General features: G+C 38.9%; 3 protein-coding genes across 3 annotated transcripts; all 3 read right to left on the bottom strand.

Annotated features, from left to right (window-relative positions):
* Nucleotides 1-5,244: 5,244 nt before the first annotated feature.
* LOC135636161 (eukaryotic translation initiation factor 4E-1-like) lies at nt 5,245-10,264 on the bottom strand. The gene is made up of 5 exons (XM_065147759.1): nt 9,870-10,264; nt 6,570-6,735; nt 6,356-6,481; nt 5,676-5,741; nt 5,245-5,578 (listed from the first exon to the last, which is right to left on the bottom strand). Exons 1-5 carry the CDS (start codon nt 10,199-10,201, stop codon nt 5,528-5,530), a joined length of 741 nt encoding a protein of 246 aa, XP_065003831.1. The 5' UTR covers nt 10,202-10,264; the 3' UTR covers nt 5,245-5,527.
* A 1,562-nt stretch (nt 10,265-11,826) lies between these two features.
* On the bottom strand, nt 11,827-16,543 carry LOC135635839 (uncharacterized). The gene is made up of 10 exons (XM_065147203.1): nt 16,391-16,543; nt 14,498-14,596; nt 14,305-14,409; nt 13,574-13,644; nt 13,394-13,496; nt 13,205-13,255; nt 12,891-13,047; nt 12,442-12,595; nt 12,218-12,323; nt 11,827-12,124 (listed from the first exon to the last, which is right to left on the bottom strand). The coding sequence occupies exons 1-10, from the start codon at nt 16,506-16,508 to the stop codon at nt 11,985-11,987; spliced, it is 1,104 nt and encodes a 367-aa protein (XP_065003275.1). The 5' UTR covers nt 16,509-16,543; the 3' UTR covers nt 11,827-11,984.
* A 371-nt stretch (nt 16,544-16,914) lies between these two features.
* LOC135637252 (probable monogalactosyldiacylglycerol synthase 3, chloroplastic) lies at nt 16,915-20,050 on the bottom strand. The gene is made up of 8 exons (XM_065149856.1): nt 19,518-20,050; nt 19,018-19,190; nt 18,555-18,716; nt 18,277-18,418; nt 17,982-18,206; nt 17,843-17,905; nt 17,698-17,772; nt 16,915-17,348 (listed from the first exon to the last, which is right to left on the bottom strand). The coding sequence occupies exons 1-8, from the start codon at nt 19,851-19,853 to the stop codon at nt 17,088-17,090; spliced, it is 1,437 nt and encodes a 478-aa protein (XP_065005928.1). The 5' UTR covers nt 19,854-20,050; the 3' UTR covers nt 16,915-17,087.
* Nucleotides 20,051-20,632: the final 582 nt, after the last annotated feature.

Below are 20,632 nucleotides of genomic sequence, written 5' to 3'. Positions count from 1 at the left end.
AGAGAATGCATTTCCTTCCGTGATATGTGTTTAATCTTTTGCACATCAGTTGAATTTTTTTGGCCATTATCAATTGCTTCAAACCATGGAATTTTTTTATCGATTCAGTGATTAAAGGTTTTTAACGATGGATTGACTTGCAGCAGCTTTGTTATTTGTTTATGTTGTTGTCGTGGACTTCACTCGGAAACAAAAAAGTTGGAACATGTTTCCAAAAGATGATTGATCAAATTTGCTGCCTTGCCTCTGATACCAGTCGTCCAAACCAGCAAAGTCTGAGGTTGAGAGAACCTGTTGATATCATATGATCACTCTTTCTCTTCGAACTTGACGAAACAACATTGATACCATTTCTTATAGATGCCATCATATTAAGGAAACAACAAACAAAACATGAGATGAAAATTGCACTTTGTTATGGCCAATATTTACAGGAACATAAAATTTTCTTTCCCTTCCATTGTTCTGTAATACATGAACAAACATCATTTTCCGTATAAGCTTTCATACAAGCAAGCTACAGATCCAACCACGAGGTCATAGTCGAATCAATAGGGGTGTCATCGGACTTCACAAGGGCTTCAATCCATTGCATGAAGTCGTCATTATCATCTATGTTCTCCGTCTGCTCACACCCAACAATCTCGATCGATGATGACGACGAAGCCGCTGCGATCGTGGTTGAATCAGTGCTGGTGCCATACATCACCGAGGCTGGAATCGTGTCATCGGACATCAAGGAGGCATGGACCCGTTCCCGGCTCACGAAGAAGTCATCGTCGGTGCTGTGCATCTGCTCGCACGCAACAAAGTCTATCGACGACGATGAGGAGGAAACATCTGCGACCGTGGTCGAATCAATCCGAGTGTCATCGGGCATCGAGAGAAGATCGACAAGGCCTGGCGGCGAGGCCTTCGGGATGGTAGTCAAGGCTGTGTCGGTGTCATCCGACATCAGGAAGGCTTCAACCCCTCTGGCGAAGAACGCATCGTCGGTGCAGTTCTGCTCACCGCCAAGATCGACCGACGACGAAGACGAAGCCAAGAATGCTTCCAGTTCTTCCGTAGTTATCGGGAGCTCACCTCCACCAACGTCCGTTGATGATTGAGAGGCGGCTGCGACTCCGGCATCGTTCGGTGCAACGGAGTCGACCGAGGAAAGATGAGTCTCCGGGGCTGTCACAGCAGGAGCCAACGAGGAATGTTGCACCGCCGCGGTTGGATGTGGTGAGACGTCGGACTGCAATGCTCTGCTGGGATGTGCAACCAACTCCCAGCATGGCTTCTTTGAGAGAGTCGATGCTTTTGCCGAGAGAGTAGAAGATTCGTCTCTATTTCTCTTCCGCCCAACGAAGCTGTCGCCGGTGACCGTGTCTGTCGCGGCCTCCGTTAAGGTGGTCTCAACCGTTTTGATGGTGGTGCCGCCGGAGTAGGCACAATGCGAGCTTCTCTTGACGTGACAGAGAACTCGTGTCTCGAAGCCGCCGGACGAACACATCTCGAACTCGTACATCGTCCACCCGAGTTCTTCGGCCGGCCATCGTTGAAAGAAAGGCAGCTCTTTCGCCCGACCACCATCTCGCGCCCGCCGACCATGGACTTAACTGTTTCTTGCTTTTTGTACAGAGTCCAAGAACCGCTGCCGGCCTTTCGATCGACGCGCGAGCCGCCGCTGTTCTTGGGCTTGCGCTCCGCAAAGAAATAGCCCTCCTGGCGATCGCTGCCTAGAAGATTCCACGGCTCGGTGCCGTAGACGTCCGCGAAGGCGACAGCGCGGCCAGGGAGGGGTGCGCCGGCGACCCAGTTGGCGAGGTAGTCAACCAAGAGTTCCTCCGCCGTGGGAAGGAACCTGTAGCCGCTCGGTACGAGGTCGATGGGCGACTAAAGACGGTTTCTTGACTAGGAGAGGAGAGGAAATCAACGAGGAGGAGAATGGAGCAGAGGAGAGGCGAGAGGTGCAGGGGCGAGAAGACGGAGTGAGAGTGGGAGAGGCGTGCGATATATGTATATATATATATATATATATATATATATATATATATATATATATATGTAGGCAACGGGCGCGCAGAGTGATTCTTGAATCGAATCCATGTAAGCGTGTTTCCTGTTCTGGATTCCGAATCCCCAAATTAATTATATTTATAAGATTTTAGCGTCGTATTATATATTTAATTTGAAAGTAACTTTCGCACGTGCTCATCTTCTTCGTGTCTCTAAATCCACCGAGCCCTTCGCCCCGTTCGATCTGTCTCTGCTCGGGAACGGAGGTGAGCATTTGGTACGAAACACCTCATCTTTCAGCGAAATGCATGGATTTTAGGGCTGATTTTGAGTTTTCTTCGATCGATTTCGGGTTGGTTCGATGATCGCGAAGACGGAGGAGGTATGTGAGCTGCTTCCTCCGGTATTGCCTTGTGGTTTGAGGGTGGGAGCTGACGGAACCAATCAGAGGGGCGAGGAGGGTGATCATTTGCCCCTGTATGCCAACAAGGTCCGTCCGTCGCATGTTGATTTCCTTTCCATTCTTGCCACATTGTCGCTTTGGGCTTTGCTCATAGTTTGTCATTTAGGTTCGTATTTGGTGTTGCAACATATGAGTAGCAAAAATGATAAGTAGAAGTAATCAGATCCTATGAACTAGCAGACTGGATTGAAGCAGAATGATCTTTGACAATGGTTACTTGACATCCATGAAAAATCTTATCAATGTTCTCGGTTGGGACTCCCACCGCCGAGTGTCAACCACAGCGAAACAAAATTTTGGACAAGTTTCTCTACAATAAAGATTATATGCTGAAACACAGTGACAAGCTTGAAATTTTGATTACAGCCTTTTAGCATACACCTCAAGGGTTTTTAAAAGCAGCAAATACTTCAAGACTGAGTAGAGTTATCAGCAGAAAACATAGGATGGATGGACCACAGCAACACTCACCAATAAGATAGCAGCAGCATAGGACAACAATCTAGTGAGAGGATAAAGTAGCACAAAACAATAGCCAGTGATCTCCATTTCACAAATCAAATAAATGTAGCTGATTCATTTTGTGATCTCATCTTTTTCATGCGGATCTATTGATTAATCTTATCTTCTTTCATTTTAATTTGCCTTGTTTAAGAACCTATTCGTGGAAATGATTGTCCTTTTCAAGACCAGTGGGTGTATTTTCCCTTTCCTCCCTGATAACAAAAAAAAAAAAAAAGCGAATTTTTTTTTTACTTTTTAATTTCTTGAGAGGATTGAGTTTTTCTTCCAAAGTATACTCCTTAGGTGAATTGGTATTTTTTTTATTTCCTGTTAAACAAGTATGAGAATTTAATTACCTCCACGCTATATTAAACTTTTTGATTGAGGATAATAATTTTCACTGAAATGTTTAACAAATTCTTGTTGAAGGGTTTTGGCAAAAAAAACTTTTGTTGGTAAGATCAATTTTGGTGATGGCAAGATCGGTGATGGAAAAAAAAATATATTTTTTGCTATATCTTAACAAATAATCAGAAAATAATATTTATTTTTTTCCCCAAATCTCTGAAGTCATCTGGTAATATTTTGCAAGCATATGAACACCATATACCATGACATAAACATCAAGGAGTCCACTATTCTGAGCATGTGAAAAATAACAACAATTGGTATTTAGCTAATATTCATAGTAATGAAAACTTGCAAAGAATGCAAGAAGCTCTAGAAATGAGTTTATCTTAGCAGCAACAACATTAAAATAATTTCTCACAATTTTCAAAACTTATTGTTGAAGAAAAATGAAGGTGATTTGAAGTTTGTTTTACAACTTCATTTCATGGAAACTCTCTAAATACGTTTCACAAATCCAAGTTCCTCTTCCACATAAAAGCTCAATATAAGAAAAGAACAAATAGGATACATGCTAAGATGAACAATATGTAGAATGGATGATCCAATCATGGATCACAGTATCATGTTGATCGGTGGTATTGGCCCATGAACAGTCCGGTATAGTCGGTATCGATGTACCATATGTCTGAATATTAGTACATCCCAATTTTTTTTTTTAAGCCAATGATGATTGGAATTCACAAAAGATAATTTTTACGTATTTAATCCTAATTAATGATAACTTGTTATATTTAAATAAGAATATAGTGTCTATGAGGCATGAAAGAATAGGAATAACAGGTTATAAAGATGAGAAAGTGAATTTATCTTTTTATAACCACCAATTTGACCCTAAGTATCCCTAATTTAGGTCTAAATGTAAGAGAAAGAACCTAGTTGAGACTAAACATAAGAGAATGACCTTAATCACGTTTAATCTTTGTACAAAATGATGATAAAACATAGATAAAAGCTAAACGCTCTCTCAAATTAGAGTGAAATTCCATCATATGTTGAGTTCGAATCCCTCCTTTATTTAAATCAATATCTTGATTACCACTAATCACCGATCATGGACTTTCACAAAGAAAAGTGTGAGAAAGAGTGAGAAAGCGGATGAGAATGAGAGTAATACCGAGTGAAAAGGGGGACACATGAAGATTTAAAGTTCCAAAAGAGGCCTTAATGGTTAATTTGAGTATTCGGGTTTCGCTTGAGTCGATTTGGATTGGTATCAATCAAATTTTGACCGATACAACATGAGTTTTGAAGGTACCGAGCGACATATCATCTATGGCTGATACCTCACCGACATATCGTTACTACACGGCACCACTCCGTATTTTATCGGTATTTGATACGGGGCAAAATAGTGTTCCAACGGTCAATATGACTGTTGGAGTTTTTTCTCCTCCTATTTAAACCATTCTTCTCTCCGATTTGTAAATTAAGCTAATTTGGAAAGGTGAGGAAAAATTTTCTTATGAATTAAGCTAATTTGGAAAGATGAGGAAAAATTTTCTAGCGAAAAGATTTGTATTTGTTTTCTTTAATTAGAGAATAATTAGACTATCCTAACTTTTCTAACCTAAGAGGTATGTATTCGTTTTTTAATCAAGAGGTATATATTTGTAACTTAAAAATACTATCCTAACTTTTTTTCTTCTAATTTTTAAGTATTTTAGAGGGATAAATCGATAAAATCAGATGTACCGCTCGGTACACCTCAGTGTACCAATCGGTACACTCGTACCGTACCATACCAAGCCCGGGTCGAAACTCCGGTACGGTACGATACGACGGACCTTGGGACTCGATTATTCTTTGTATCCGAACACAAAGATGTTAAAGAGTGAAAACAAGGATAAGTTTCTTCTACAACAAACACAAAGGTGGCCAAGCTTCACAAATGAAAATGGAATGGATGTAAGCGGAATGATATGATGCAACATATCACGGTTGTCATGCATCACAATGTCGTCGATGCATCACCCGATTAAAAACATGATCAGCAGTTCCAAAAGCACTATTAGTTCAGTCGAAATTAGTAATAGAAGCTGAACAGTGTAAAAATCTGTGATGTCTTTCAGCAAAATGAATTCTTCGATCCAGAAGCACCCTCTATCATCTGTAGGAACTGTCAGCCATGGTTCCATGTCATGATAATCATACTTGATATGTACTCTTGGCAAATCTATCATGTTTTTTTGCGTCATCCTGTAAAAAATAAGGAACATGGTCATCTGATGTGAATATTTGATATCCTCTTTCGAGGATAAAGTGAAACAAACTCGGCATATATCAATGCACTCACATGAAGAATAAAGCCAATGGTCTCGTTGTAATCCAAATGCTCCTTCCATTGCCTCCCAATGCTTGTCTACAAAAACGGTGCACAACATGGATTCAGAAACACTAAATGAGGCAGAAAGAGATTCGTGACATAGTGAGTGACAAAGTTTAACTTGGAGCCACCAGATTCTTGAACAGGTCATTTTCAAATTAGATACGATTCAAAACATACTGGTGTAAAACAATTAAGTCTACCTATGTTCAAAAAATAACAATATAAATCTAAGAGGAGCTGTAACACGATTCACCTCAAGATTCAAACATTATTTCACAAACACCATGTGAATAATAAAGTTTTACTGGCTTTGAAACTGTTTCTATGTCAGAAAGAGATGGCAAAACAACTTCTTGACAAGATGGATACACTAACACCTCTATTTTTTATGTTGATCATGTAGTACGTGGAAACTTTGTTATAGTTTGTGCCATCTTAGGTTAAGCAGCCACACCAACAGACCCACCACTCGGGGATATGATGACACTTGTAAAGTAACTGATATACATATTGTTGAGCTGGTCTAAGCAATCAATCACGAGACTAAAGAAAATAGCTATGTTACCTAATGATTAAAATTTACACAATGATATGATAGAAAACCCACAAAATGAGATTGCAATACCTATAGGTGATTGAGTGTTTACCTGAGCAGCTGCATCTAGACCATTTCTAGTCCAGATGGAAATTTTTTCCTGCTTAGCTCGTACATTCACAACTGCCCCACAAATATAATCACCATGGTCAAATTGCTCGCCAATCATAGCCAACAACTAGAAAATACAGGAAAAGATGGTTGAAATTTGAATAAGGCCACTAAGTAGTCTAGACCATAATAGACAACCATAAAGAGAGACATACAGTGTGTAACCATAAATTATCAACTTTTCCTCTAGAGCAGCTCAGTGTCCATTTTCCTCCATCGGCACATACAGGGTCTTCCCACTTGGGCTCTATTCCATATTTGAAGCAATGGAAGTCTGCTCCAATAGCCAACTTGCTGGGACGATTTATATTATTGTAGAGACTGAAGAGAACAAGCCCAAAAATAAACCATCAAGTTCCAATAGCGTAATAGAGCATTTGGAGGCAAAAACTAAATCAAAAGGACAACAGAAAGACCTTCAACACATCAGCATGCGAAGGCAAAGGGAGCCAGAAAAGGAAAGTGTAGCTTATAAATCATTCTTTGGCATAGAATTTTATGAAAAAGAGCAACGACTCTCCTCTCAGAATATGAACCAAAGTTGGAACAATATATGCATGAATCTTATAGATAACATGTTTGATTTATATATCCTGCATAAAGACCTATAACATATAAAAGACAACAAAGTAACCCAGGACTTCATTCAAAATCTTCACTTCTCTCAGTTTATCTAAAATATGCAACGAAGTACTCTATACAACAAAGTAGAGAAAACAAGTAAAGGGAACGTCTGAAATAGAAAACCACTAAAATATTATAAAATGCTATAGCCAAAATTACTCATGAGGTTTTTGCTCAGCCAGGTAACAAGATCTAATGAGTTAATAATTCCCCATAACAAGGTATGGCAACAACTAAAATCCTTAAAAATTTAATATAAAGTCAACCAAAGACATTATTTCACATAACAATATGCTATATATCTCCATAACATGCATTGAATCCAAATTCAATGAGAAAGGAAGAAGCAAGCAAGAAAAAAAAAGCACACTACACAGAAATTCAGAGACATGTGCAACCCCCATTTGAACCTTATGTTATGCATTTATGGTAAAGCAGAAAAATGTGCCGCTTGGATGATTAATTTTCAGCTGTCTATGTTCCTGGGTCAGACAATGAACTACAATCATGCAGTCAGCTATATTTTTCCTCAAGACTCATATAAATAGAAATTCTATGTAGAAATCCAACATTGATCCAAACAATTTGGAGATAATAATGAGAATGTTATACTAAACAAATTTCATCCTCAAGCGTTTGTGAATGTATTTAGTTTCTATAGATACAAAGCATTAAATATGAGTATCCCAAGCAAGCTCTTAGAGATTAAATTATTTTCAACACTCTCAAAACAAAAGCACGAGAACAAGTCAGATACGACATAACCTCACCACTTGAAGCTACCATACCCTGCATTTCCATCTTAACCATCATTCTAGTTTTAGGTGAAATTTGAAGGTCATAATTGAGTAAATCAGAAGATCAGCCATTTGAATAACATCTTTTAGAGTGTTACTCATCAGATATGGAAAATAAAGATGCATTAATCAGTTAAACGCACAGAAACACCATAGGATCATTGTTTACAAATCCTGAACCTTAAAAATGCTTGTCAATTAACTATAATTAATGAACCTACTGAAATATGAAAGAACATTTTCCTTTCTGAAACATCATAAAAAAGAAAAAGAAACTTTAATTCCAATCCTATTATAATTGTCCTAGATTTTAGTTCCATAAAAAACCAACAAAAGAAGACTGAAATTTTGAAATTTCAAAAAGATGTGGACCATAGAATCAAGCAGCCAATTAATGCATCAAAGTTTTGCTGCAATTTAAAAATTAATGTTTTAAGCCTAACTAAACCAAGTCGATTATGTAGCTAATCAATGGCTCCAAAACTATGTCTGATCATCATTCACACGAGTTGTTCGACTATATTATATGTGGCTGAGTCAATTATTAAATATAAATCCAAAAGATTACTCAAACATTAAAAAGAACAACAAATCATAGTACTTGACATAATGCACCATAAACTAGTAATAATCTTGTCCATATATGCAATTTCAAACAGAACTACAGAAGAAGCCTGTACACACAATATGGTATAGAAAATGTTGTCCTCCATGTACCAGACAAGTGAAAGTTCCCCCCCAAAAAAGAGAATATCTAAATAAATTATAAACTCTGAGCTGCAATCCTGTTTCATTATGACAGTCTACAAACAAAGACTCAGCATATAAGCGAACCTTACCAGTGGAGAAAATTGTTTCTTACTCCAGTTACCATAATTTTAGAAAAGGATGCATTAAAATAATTTGCTCTTGGAAGATGTCATTTGGCAGGCACACATTCATTCCTCTATTATCTTCTATGAAGAAAATAAATCTCTGTGGTGTGAAGTTTGTACAGATAAATGAAGACATAATTGATATGGCCAAGCATATGACAGTGACTTTGGCTCCATGAACTCAAGGACATCATTAAGCCTAGACAAATTTCACAACATTTCTTCACTGCATTCTATTAGCTCTTTGTTTTTCCAAATACCTTTATTTTCTCAATGTTTTATTTGGCAATTACATCTATAATGCTTGCTTATCAACAAAAAAGGCCTTTTTTTAGGATATCTCTAAAATAAACATCTAATTCGAAGTTGTTTCTTTAATGTCCACTTCTCATTTTCTATAAGTTAAAAGCCCACAAATATTTTCTTTAACTCAAATATGGAGACAGACTCTAAATTGTATTAATATAGATAGTGCTCTAGCAAACATGGAAAGAAAGAACCTAAACTTTCTTTTCAAGACCTGTTTAGATTTTTCTTTACAAATTAAGGTCAGATTTACAGAAGAATCCATGGCTAGAGACATAGGAGGCTAAATAACATATAAACCAAAAAGGGTATCCCATTCAACTACATTTTCTAAGAGAGATCAAAATCCCAAACACTAATGTAGACTTGCTCATGCCAGCCCCAGTGGACGAACCTTTTTGGCACATTCTGTGGTCAAAACCCAACAAAGAAGGACACGAAGGAAAATTTAAACAACCCACCTTCACCAAAATTACTTCACTTAAGGAACACCCTAAAGATTTAAAAAACTAAAGAAGATTCTTCAAGTGAAAATGTATGCCATCAATCAATCAGAATAGCATAAGTTTTTGAATATTTTTCTCAACAAATAGGCAAGATGCTCTCTAGAAATAATTTGTCAACAAAGCAATTCTCAGCTATGTTTTATCTAATTGGTGATCCAAGAAATCTTGTGCTTCCCCATTTCTAGTTTGAAACCAAACATCCCAAGAACAACCACGATGGCTTGAAGACGACAACAGGAACCTTCCTTACAAACCGTAGCAACATATTATCTGGTTAAACAGAACATAAAGGACTGCTTCTGATACAATACAATGATGCACATTTCTAACGAGGAAAGACAGATTACCCCCAGAAATCTTCGACAGTGGAGAAGGTGTGGACGGGTCGGATGGAACTGCCCCAAGCGACCTGTTTGGATTTCCCTGAGGGATTGTCGAACCAGAAAGTCCAAGAGTGTTCCAACGGGTGGATCGCCATCTGCTTCCGCCGTTCACCGCCGCCATCTACTCCGTCGCCGGCGCCCTCCTCGTCCTCCCTCCCTGCCCTCCGCTGCTCCATCCCCGAAGGTGGGGAATCCCCCACAATTTCCTCGTCCTCTGCTTCCTGCCTCTCCACTTCCGCGTCCGCCGCCTCCGAAGTGGCATTTCCCATCCCTCCGTCGCCGTTCTCGACCGCCATCGTCGCCGCTCCCGTCGCTCTCTGGCTCACTCCGCTTCCAATTCGAACTAAACCCTATCGCAATCTGACGGACCCACAGCGATTCATATATATATATATATATATATACCCCTCATTTTATTTTTTTTCCGAAATAATATTTTTAACTTTAAAAATATTTAAAATATATCTCAAAAAAATTTTGTCAAATTTTTGTATTCGTTTTTTTATCAATTTAAAATTATTATAATATTTTTATCTGTCTCACTTATTTTGTTTATAATGTTTTGAGTTCTTCGATAAAAACATAATAAATAAATGACACCATATTGTGGTTACGTTTATAAAGGTTACGAGTCTATTTAATTTATTTATTGTTTTTATATTATTTTTATTATGATGACTATAGCATCATAGTAAGTTAAATTTTTATTTATAAACTATTATAAATAATTATTTGAATCATAGTATAATATGTCAAGTGGCTTTCAATATGTTTTGATTCCATTTAACTTTTATACAATGTTTTCAAGTTGGTTTTACATTGTTTGTGTCATGGTGATCAAACCGCCAAAACACTATAACAAGTCAAAAAAATTATAAGATTGAAAAATTCAAAAATATGGGTATTTTCGAGCTTTTTCTATATAAAAAAATGGTTATAAAGATTATCTTAAATTGCATAAAATTAAAAAAGCACATATTCAATTTTTAAGGACCGAAAATTAGTTAAAGGATTATATTTTTACAATTCTATATAAAAAATTTGAATATTATATCCAAAAAAACTTTGATAGTGAAATTCATCTTTTTTTAAAAAGTTTCTAAAATTTTAAATTAACCTTGAAAATGACTTACCTAAAATGATCTTTTTCATTATTTTTAAACCTTTAAAGTGAACACTTTTACTAATTTTCTATCTTTAAAAATTGAATTTGTGTTTTTCAAAATTTTATCCAATTAAGATAAGTTTAAAACCACTTTCTATCAAAAGATACTTGAATATTATAAAAAAAATGCATTTTAAAGTTTTAATTAAAATTTTTAGACTTAGAGTAACATTATTTTTTAATGAGATTATAATGTTTTTGGAAGTTTAAACAATACACCACATATTCTATTTTTAAAAAAAATTAAATTTTTTAAAACCTATAGAATAATTTACAAATACTTAAATGGCTTTTTTTTAAAATATTTTAAGCCCTTAAAATATATTTTTAATATTTTTAATATTTAAATGATATAAATTTAATTTTTTTACCCTTTATGTTGAATCATTGTTTAAGTGTATTGAGCATCGCACCTTTTTTGTTAAGTGTATTGAATCATTATTTAAGTGTCTATAATCAAGATTGTTTTATCTTTAATTTTCAGTTTGATATCTTTTCACTTTTTGATTTTATTTTGTTTCTCTTTTGATATAAGCAGATGAAGGTTCTCTCATCTACTATGTTGGGAGTCGCAAGGAGTAGTCAAATTCTAGATGTTCGATGTGTGGATTGAGTTTGAAAGCAACTGAGATCGACTTTTGAGATCCAACTAATATGTTGACTAAGTAGTTATCACATGTCAGACTGCCTCCATGTCATGTCCCCATATCATCACCTAAACTTAGGCAAATGCCATGCCACTCATTTGGCTCAATGTTTGTGCAAATACCATCAGAAGATACGTCTAAATACTTTCAGCTGTCAAAAGTAGAACACACATGAATACGAAGAACAAACTTCACCACCAATGTGCATTACAGTGTTGAAGAACAAAGTGCATGACAATGTTTCATGAGGAAGATAGACTATCTGCATCAATTTCTACAGTATGTAATCTTCCACAGCTCAAGATCTTTTCCTCTTTCATACTCTCTTATGTACTGGGGAATCTCTGCAAGATCAATCTGCTTGCCAAGAAAACCAGGCCGCAGTCCATGGATATGTTCTGCGTGATCTGCCACCCAGGATTAAAAAGAACAAAAAAAACAGAAATGAGAATGTGAGATAGTATTGCCACAAACAACGAATCTTCTGTTGTGGATTGGACCTTCGTCCTCAACGAAAAAGCTCCGAAAATGTGAATAACCATTAGCAACAACATCAAGTTCATCCATGCTGAAGTTATATCGCTTCTCCAAGGCCAAGTACAAGACCTAATGTCGATCATAAGAAAATCTGACTCAACAAATGCAAGTTTCTCCCCGCTTTTCTGTTTATAATATTTTTGAAGTGTTATCTTGCTATAAGATCATTATCTTATGCTAAGATTACCTTTCGAGAACCTCTTGACATTAACTTTTCAACCATGCTGAAGAATGAGTCAGTCAGTTCATCGCTATATATCACATCAGCTGCTAAGAGGACTGTTGCATTCTCGGCCTCCTCAATCTCCAAAGATGCCCACAAGTATCTCGACTTGGATGACCTAGGATGCAATGCATAATAGCCAGATAATGGGATTCACTATAAGAATAAAGCTGTCAGGAAAGTAGTTGATTATGCACTAAAAAGAATTGAGAAAACATCAGGGAAATGATCTTACTAACTTGAGGACATCAAATCATTATGCAAGATGGATAAGAATGATATCCTCAATGAAGAAAACAAGAAATATTTTCTTTAAAATGAAAAACATAAGACCGTAAAAATTGAAAGGGTAAACTCAACAGAATGGATCGATCATGTATTGGTATTAATTCCATAAACAAGCTGGAAATCACCTATGTTGAGATGGCAAATCAGCAGTGATACTGGGGGGGGGCCAGGATTCCTTCCAATCAAGCTCCCTTACACGAACAGAGTTTTCACGAAACTTAAGCAGGCTAGAGTTGATATGAGTGTTTGTGTCACAATTATCTAGGATGTGAACTCCTCTATCTGCAAGCAGTGTGAACTCCTCAATGCACATGTAAAAATGTGTGAATGTATGTGCAGTGTGGAATCATGAACAAACTTTTATCTTGGTATTTAAAATATTTTAGTAGATAACTGATAACAACACTTCATAGGATTTCAGTGCAAATAAATGAGGCACCTGTTATGTAGACGGTCTTAGCAACTCTTGCAAGTGCTATACCAACCAAACCTGGTCAACATTGGAAGTAAATTAAAACAATAAAAGTACTCATCTTTCAGTTCAAGTTATAGAATGAAGTCTCAAGTCTACAAGCACAATTTTCAAACTCCATTAAACCAATTGGACTTTACAAGAATTATGGGCAACCTGTTCCGGCACCAAGCTCTATTGCGGTGACATCATTCAAGTCAGATGAGGTGAAACTTTTATGCATGATAAAATCGGTTAATACAAGTGCTGCCTTCCATACCTGAAAACCATAGGAAAATATAACAATTAAGAAAACACAAAGGCAATAATGAAAGAAAAGCCTAAATTAGACATTACTTGTAATCCAACTTCAAGTAGTGATGACGTAATAGTATGTTGGATGGTCAAACCAAAACTCAGACATCCATCTGCAAACAAGTAAAAATCCCAAATTATGTGAAGAAAGTGACCAAGAAATAAGCCAATTATTTCATAATTAATTAATGATTTTCCAGAAAATAATTTTCAGCCAACAATATAGAGAAAATGTTCCTCTGAGTTTCATTTCGACATGAGTAAAAGCATATTTTAGCCACAGAAACTCTGCCTTCCTGGCACTGCAGTTTTATTGGCTTGTGTTAACCATAAAGGAAGAATAGCTGGAAGTTGGGTCGGATGATTTTTATTTTCTTGTGTGCATTCATGTGGGGGGTGGAATATCATAAATAAGATAAAAATATCTGAAAGAAGATTATGTTTTAAAAAAAAAAACAGACAAGCAATGGTTACATTTTGGCGATACTGAACGAAAGGATGGGGGTAGCAAGAGATCTGTAGCTACATGTAAAATTTTTTTGAAGGAAGCAACAAAAATATTATGACGAAAACCAAAACATGTGAATATAAATAAACATTTTGTTTCTTATTATAAGTCCAGTTAATTTTCATACCATTAAATTGCATTTCTCTTTGTCAGTCGTATGAATAATTAAATTGTAAGCAAAAAAATAACTCTATGCACTCCCATGGAATTTGTTAAAGCATTTTAAACATGCAGAACCCTTATAACAAAAGCAGCTCATACTTACTAATATGACTCTTTCGCCGAGTTAGAACAAGATCACCATCCTTATCCAAACTAAGAGATTCATCTGAAGTATCTTCCTGAGGGAACTGAGCGCTAGATTGGGAATCTTTATGTTCAACCAAGCATCAGAATCAGATCCATCATCACATGCAAGACATGTCCATGTAAATCAAAGTTAATGTGCTAACACTTACAGGAACATCTGATTTTTCTCTTTGGAGAATAGTCATCATGAGTCTCCAAGCTAACCATTTCTTTAGAAGATGCTTCCACTTGGAATCGATCACCAGAACCTTTACCCAGAATGTATCATTTGATAAGCGAAAACTTGGGAAGTGTTAGAAACCAAAGGATGTCTATTTTGTGATTAAGCCAACAAAATGTAGCATGAAAATCTTTATGCCTAAGTTAACGCATGCTTTTAAAGATGAACCAACAATGATATACAGTTCCATATTTCCTCCGATCAAGTTCATGTTAATTTTTTTATCATTTGTAACACTATGCTTTATATAAGTGAAGCATATTTTACAAAGGGTTCTGTGAGGGGGATCCACAAACAGTCACATATGTCTTACTCATTCTACTATTAAAGAATGCTTGCAAAAGGAAAACATAAGAGACATCACTTACCCAAATTGTCTCTTTCAAGTTAGAAATTTGATTATTTCCAACTCTTTGTTATCACTACTCTTTTCAACCTGTATATGGGAATCCACACAAGAAAGATACATTCTCCTTGATTTTCTGCCATCCTTATTGCATAGAACTTTGCACAAAATAAACTTGTTTGATATGGTGCAATCCGTTTTCAGTTTCTTGTTCCTTGAGCAATTTGAAACATCGATTTGATTATCCTTGCAAACCATAGATTGCCCTTTGATGTCAACAACGTTAGCAGCAATGGACCAAAAAATCAAAGACTGGGCCACAACACTGACTTAAAGAAAATCAAAGATCAGTTAACTGGCCAAAGTTATTGCTGTGAGTACAAATGAACATTTCTTTCACTCCCAGAAAGGAGGATCTCAAATAATGTGTCCTTTCTCCATTTCTCTTGATTCAATGCTACAACTTGTTTTCACCTACTTATGCACTTACAACTGTCCATAGACGTGCATTTCCATTTTTATATCTAGGAAAAAGAAGATACTGTCTGGTTTGAGAAAGGTTTCTTTGTGTTGCCTGGATTTCACAGTGGATCATCTCACCTCTCCTCAGCCTCATCTTATCCCCAAGGTGATGCTTTTGGACTTTATCCTCCTAACATCTTATTGAGTTGACCTCCAAGTCAATCTCTGTTAGATCTAAAAATTTCTATACCACTGAAAGAGGACTCTTGTTTCAGAGATGAAACTACAGCTAGAAGATAAGATATCGCTACCCACGCAACCCCTGTTTTGTAGAAGATACCTCGCATCAAAGCAATGAACACCAAGTCCTCCATCTTTCGAGCGCCTGCGCCAACTCCCTTCACATTCTTAGAAGTGACAGAATAAGAGTTTCGTGGATTTTGAGTTAATATCACAAAGTGAACTTCAAAATTGACTACTAATTCATTGAAAACTTCAGGTTTCAGACGAGTCATGTGACTCCAATAATAGATTATTACCAATTGTAAGATAGTACAAAGTCGTAGATACAACATCTGGATATCTATAAGACTATTGCATCATAAATTTGGATGGATAGAAGAAAACGTAGTTTCTTGAAACCCTACAAACTTCGTCAAAAGAACTCTATGCTTTTGATTGCATATAAAGTTCAAAAATTGCACTTGCTCCATACAGAGTATGTTAACAAATTGGAACATAAAAAAGATCACTTTTCCACTCCACTGTTTTCCAAGAAGTTTCTGTGGTCGGTCTGCCTAACCAAACTTGTCGATCACAATTATATATAAAGAAAAGAACGGCAGAGTACAATAAAAGTATCATATGGAGGTGCGCAAGAAGAAAGAAAAGAACTACGAAGAATCAATAGGATTTTATGCAACAGTGGAAGCCATGCCAACAAACTGTATGACGAAATGTGTGATAGAATTGTAATCTGTCATAAAAAAATTGTACAAGGGACTCGTTGGTTACGGTTAGGTGTTGGGGGTAGGGAGACGGTGAAGTGGGAGACGTAGGGGCCGGAGAAGTGTGGCGGGCATCCGAGGTGCACCTCGCTCATCACCTGCTCCACTCTTTCTTCTTCCTCCATGGCGAGAGGAAAGCGATCAAGCTCGATTTCTGCCCCGCTTCCACGGGCTTTATATGCCCGTCTCGGCCGAAGCAGATCCCAGGACAAAACCACGAAAAATAGTGATGACGTGGAAGTGCCTCATTGGCCGTGCCATGGGCCTAAGAATGCCTTCTGGTCAGGATCCTTTCCAATGATTCCACACATCTGATTCTGATCGGACCATCGTTATCCAAAGATCATGGCTTATAGGCATCATCCAACGGTTGAGACATTTGGTGGTGTAAGTATAAGTTGGATAGGATCCTCTCAAATCCAATCCAGTCCCGGTTAATAACAAACTCAAAAACATACCCAAAAACAAAAAAAAATCATAGATTAAAGAGGCAAAATAAAAGGAAAAGACTGCTCAAATCTAACAAGATCATTACGAGGACCAAGAAATTTCAATTAAGAACTGAAAGAAATTACAATCATCTACATGATGGATTTGATATAGGGGAGCCACTCCAGGCCAAAGAATCAGTTCTACCTGTACATCATCACACTAGTGAAGCTTCCATGGAATACAGCTAGTCTACCAAATGTGCCAGTTACATTCTATATCGGATAAGAGACTGATGAGTTCAAAGAATAGGTGATACGAGCCATCGGTCCCTGCTGCTGCACCAGCTCATGGATATCTCTCACGATATCGAACACTGCATTTGGTTGTGCTAGTTTGAGTGCATTCTGAGATAACTCCTTCAGTTTCTCTCGGTCGGGGCTAAACCATCGAGCAACAAGGCTGGCTGTCTCCTTTGGGTTGTCAGAGAACACTCCTGCTCCATTGTCTACAACATAAGGTATGTTACCAACTTCCTGCAAGGGCAAATCCAGATGCAAGCATCACAAGACTTGTAAGACATGCAGAACATGGCAACTAAGCCAAGAATCAGTGTAGAGACTGGATGTCTATGCTATCATCACAGTTATATCAACACCAATCACATTAACTTGCTAGTGTTTGTGTCTTGGTCTTCTTCAATAGCTTTTTCTTCTACCTAATTCATTGCCATTAGGTTATTTGATCAGAACTTCTCAGATACACATGACCTGATAGTCATGAATCAGATACATTTAGGCTTCTTGTATCGTCGTAGGTTTGTCATTAGTTCAAGAATGTCAAAGGCAAAACACATCTTCAAGATCATAAGAAGTCTGCCCTCACCTGCCCAGGAATGAAATCATTTAGGATAATTGGAAGTCCCCTTATTAGAGCCTCTGCTATTGTGCCTGGTCCAGCCTGAAAACAATAACATGTATAAGCTAAAGATCAAAAGCAGACCGAATCAGAGGTTAGTAAAGCCGCATACTTTTGTTATTATGCAATCACAGGCCCCCATCCATTTCTCCATCTGTGTCACAAATCCTTGTATCTGCAATCATAGCTTACCATCATTGGTTGCGTACTAATGCAAGTGGAAACAGTGTTTGATGCAAGAAAAGTGATACCTTCACAGGAACCTTCCACTCGATCGACTGCAATGTGGAGTGTAGAAAGTGATTACGCCCACATATGATGACAATCTGTCCAATAGGTTTGCCGAGACTTGCATCAAAGAGAGCTTCTTCAAGAGCAATTGCAGTCTCCTTGACTGGACCCATTCCCTCTCCACCTCCCATTAATAGCACAGCAGGTAATTGAAGGTCCATTTCCAGTTCTTCTCTCAGATCACCCTGTATGCATGCATTTTTCTCTTCAGAAGTGGTAAATCCAAATATCTAAAATTCCCTCAAAGAGACAAACCTTATTTAGAACTGCACGACAGAAGGATGGCCGAATAGGCAAACCAAAGACACGGATCTGAGAAGGCTCTAATCCTTTCAGCATGGCTCTCTTGGACACCTCCTCTGAGGGGCAATAGCATCTGGTCACATGATCATGGAACCTAGAAGAAAATTCATAGACTAATTTATCACATATCGATCGAAATGCAAGAGTTAGCACCATCCGATACAATTGACACAAAAAGCAAAATAAGAATGGCAAGCTGTGAGATCCAAAGGAGTAAGATCTGAATTCACCATGTGGGGTGGCAGGTATTGAGGTCTGTGATCACAGTAACAAAAACCACTCTCTTTTGGAGCTTCTGCCATTTGAGCACCCATAGAGGTATGTGCTGCATGAGGGGATGAACACTTATAATTATGTCAGGCTTGTACTTCATTAGACCAGCCTCAACTTCCCTGCACTCCAATTTTTGAACTTGTGGTAAGAACTAGAGTAATTTCTACTCTTCCCAACATATATTGTTTGGAAATGAAAACTTTGGTAGAGTAATTTATCCTTCAAATTGGTAAACAATTTGGTAGTAGGATCGACAACAATTTAGATGGAAATAATAGCAAATCCACATAAGAACTGAAGCAATCAAAATCCAACTAAAGGACCGAATACGGTATCAGACCACAGCCCAAAGACATCACTGACGTAGTGAATTCAGACAAAAATTTAGAGGAAGAAGAAGATGAGGGAGCAGGAATATACTTGGCATAGAAGGAAGCAAGGGCTGCAAGATACAAGCAATGGACCCAGCGAGGGGAGGTGCCATGGAAGGCCACCTTCCAGAGCTGGACATGCTTGACCAAGAACTTGTAGGTCCTCTCCATGTTGTTTAGCGGCCAACCGGCATGCTCTTTCCCCAAATCCTTCACAAAAACCTGGCATTTCAAACAAGGTGGAGTTAATCCTAAAACAAAACGAAGGAACTCTCTGTTCTGGCCAAATTGTTTACTGAACCAGAAAAATCCTGCCTTTGTGATGCATCGGATTCAACAATGTTCGAGCAGTATATACTCGTTCGAATTGGAACCACAGAAGGGAATTCAACAATTAGAAATCAGAATTTTGATGATGGTGGTGCTAAAAGCTCAGATCGCAGTAGGACGGAGACCAGCAAAGTCGATGGGTTGATGAGAGCACGAGAACGAGTCCGAGAAGACAGCAGAGGCGAGAGTTGCATGCGTTAGGACTAAAGGAACACGGACCCTGTACTCATCCCCAAACTCGAGGCTGAAGGCGTCGCGGATGGCCTCGGCGGAGGCGCGGTGGCCCCCGCCGGTGTCGCTCATGAGCACGAGCACGTTCTTGGGCCGGTCCGCCCCGAGCTGGACCAGCTCCACGGCGCCCTCCTCCTCCTCGTCCTCCTTCCCCCAGGCCGTAGCCGCCGCCTCGTCCCCTTCCGGTACGCCCGCGTAGAACGAGCACCGCCGCGGGTGGTGGTGGCCTCCGCCTCCTCCGCCGCCGCCCCCGTAGTAGGCGAGCACCCCGTGCAGCACCGCCTCCCGTATCGACCGCCGCGGCGACACCACCGACATCACCATAGTTGGCGAAAGGTAGGCGCGGTAATATCAAAGGCGAACAGAGAGCATGTGTCACAGGCCGCCGGCGGAGGACGACAACCCGAGTCGTGAGTAATATAGAGGGCGTAAGCGAACCATATACGACTCCCGGCGACTAGGTTGCGGGTACGAATCATAAAGGCACAAAACAATGATTTGCCGAGCGTCCCTTTGATTAGATCCTGGAATGATGCTTTCCCTTCGCCAGTGGTGGGATGATATCCGTTTGATTCGCATCAAAGAAGGAATCTTGGCCGTGGGATATTCCCTCCCGCCCGCGAGCGAGAGCCGCATCGGTTACGGTCTTCTTCAGGAGCTCGTACCCTAACCTGGTGCGGTCCCGGCAGATCACCTGCACAGCACAAACACCGAACGCGAGTTGTCGCCTCTCACGTCGGCCCTTGTCACCTCGCTGCTTCGTGTTTGACTGAAAAAGAGGGAAGGGCCCCACCAACGCATGTGTTGCGTGGACGCTTAGCTCAATCGGAGCCGGGGCTCGGGGTTGGCAGGCGCGGGTCCCGCAGGGCCCCGCCCCAGATGGAGGTTAGTTAGTCGTGTCGAAAGGGGCGGGACCCGGCCTTAAAAGCACAACGCACATACGAATCTCGTACTCATCAACGATACCCACCTAAATTTCTGCCGCGCACGCGGGGCCCACAGGGAGAAGTGAGATCAAGCTTGCGAGGGTATCGCCGCCTGTAGTAATAGACGTGCACGTCAGAGTTTAAGGCGACCACTTTGACGTTGTGGGGCCCAGACCG

Source organism: Musa acuminata, chromosome BXJ3-4 (assembly GCF_036884655.1).
Source record: "Musa acuminata AAA Group cultivar baxijiao chromosome BXJ3-4, Cavendish_Baxijiao_AAA, whole genome shotgun sequence".
In the NCBI taxonomy this organism is placed as follows: domain Eukaryota; kingdom Viridiplantae; phylum Streptophyta; class Magnoliopsida; order Zingiberales; family Musaceae; genus Musa; species Musa acuminata.
Note: the sequence above shows the minus strand (reverse complement) of the source record. Positions and strands in the feature narration are given on the sequence as shown.

What these genes read in the sequence shown, in the direction of transcription:
- LOC135636161 (XM_065147759.1), bottom strand. Translation starts at nt 10,201, where the DNA reads ATGGCGGTCGAGAACGGCGACGGAGGGATGGGAAATGCCACTTCGGAG. An exon ending in ACTGTCGAAGATTTCTGGGG is followed by an intron (nt 6,736 to 9,869) that starts GTAATCTGTCTT and finishes TGTTCTCTTCAG; the next exon opens with TCTCTACAATAATATAAATC. An exon ending in GTCTAGATGCAGCTGCTCAG is followed by an intron (nt 5,742 to 6,355) that starts GTAAACACTCAA and finishes CCGTTTTTGTAG; the next exon opens with ACAAGCATTGGGAGGCAATG.
- LOC135635839 (XM_065147203.1), bottom strand. Translation starts at nt 16,508, where the DNA reads ATGGAGGAAGAAGAAAGAGTGGAGCAGGTGATGAGCGAGGTGCACCTC. An exon ending in TACTTGAAGTTGGATTACAA is followed by an intron (nt 13,497 to 13,573) that starts GTAATGTCTAAT and finishes TATGGTTTTCAG; the next exon opens with GTATGGAAGGCAGCACTTGT. An exon ending in TAAGACCGTCTACATAACAG is followed by an intron (nt 13,048 to 13,204) that starts GTGCCTCATTTA and finishes CACTGCTTGCAG; the next exon opens with ATAGAGGAGTTCACATCCTA.
- LOC135637252 (XM_065149856.1), bottom strand. Translation starts at nt 19,853, where the DNA reads ATGGTGATGTCGGTGGTGTCGCCGCGGCGGTCGATACGGGAGGCGGTG. An exon ending in CTTGCTTCCTTCTATGCCAA is followed by an intron (nt 18,717 to 19,017) that starts GTATATTCCTGC and finishes ATTGGAGTGCAG; the next exon opens with GGAAGTTGAGGCTGGTCTAA. An exon ending in ATGATTTCATTCCTGGGCAG is followed by an intron (nt 17,349 to 17,697) that starts GTGAGGGCAGAC and finishes TTGCCCTTGCAG; the next exon opens with GAAGTTGGTAACATACCTTA.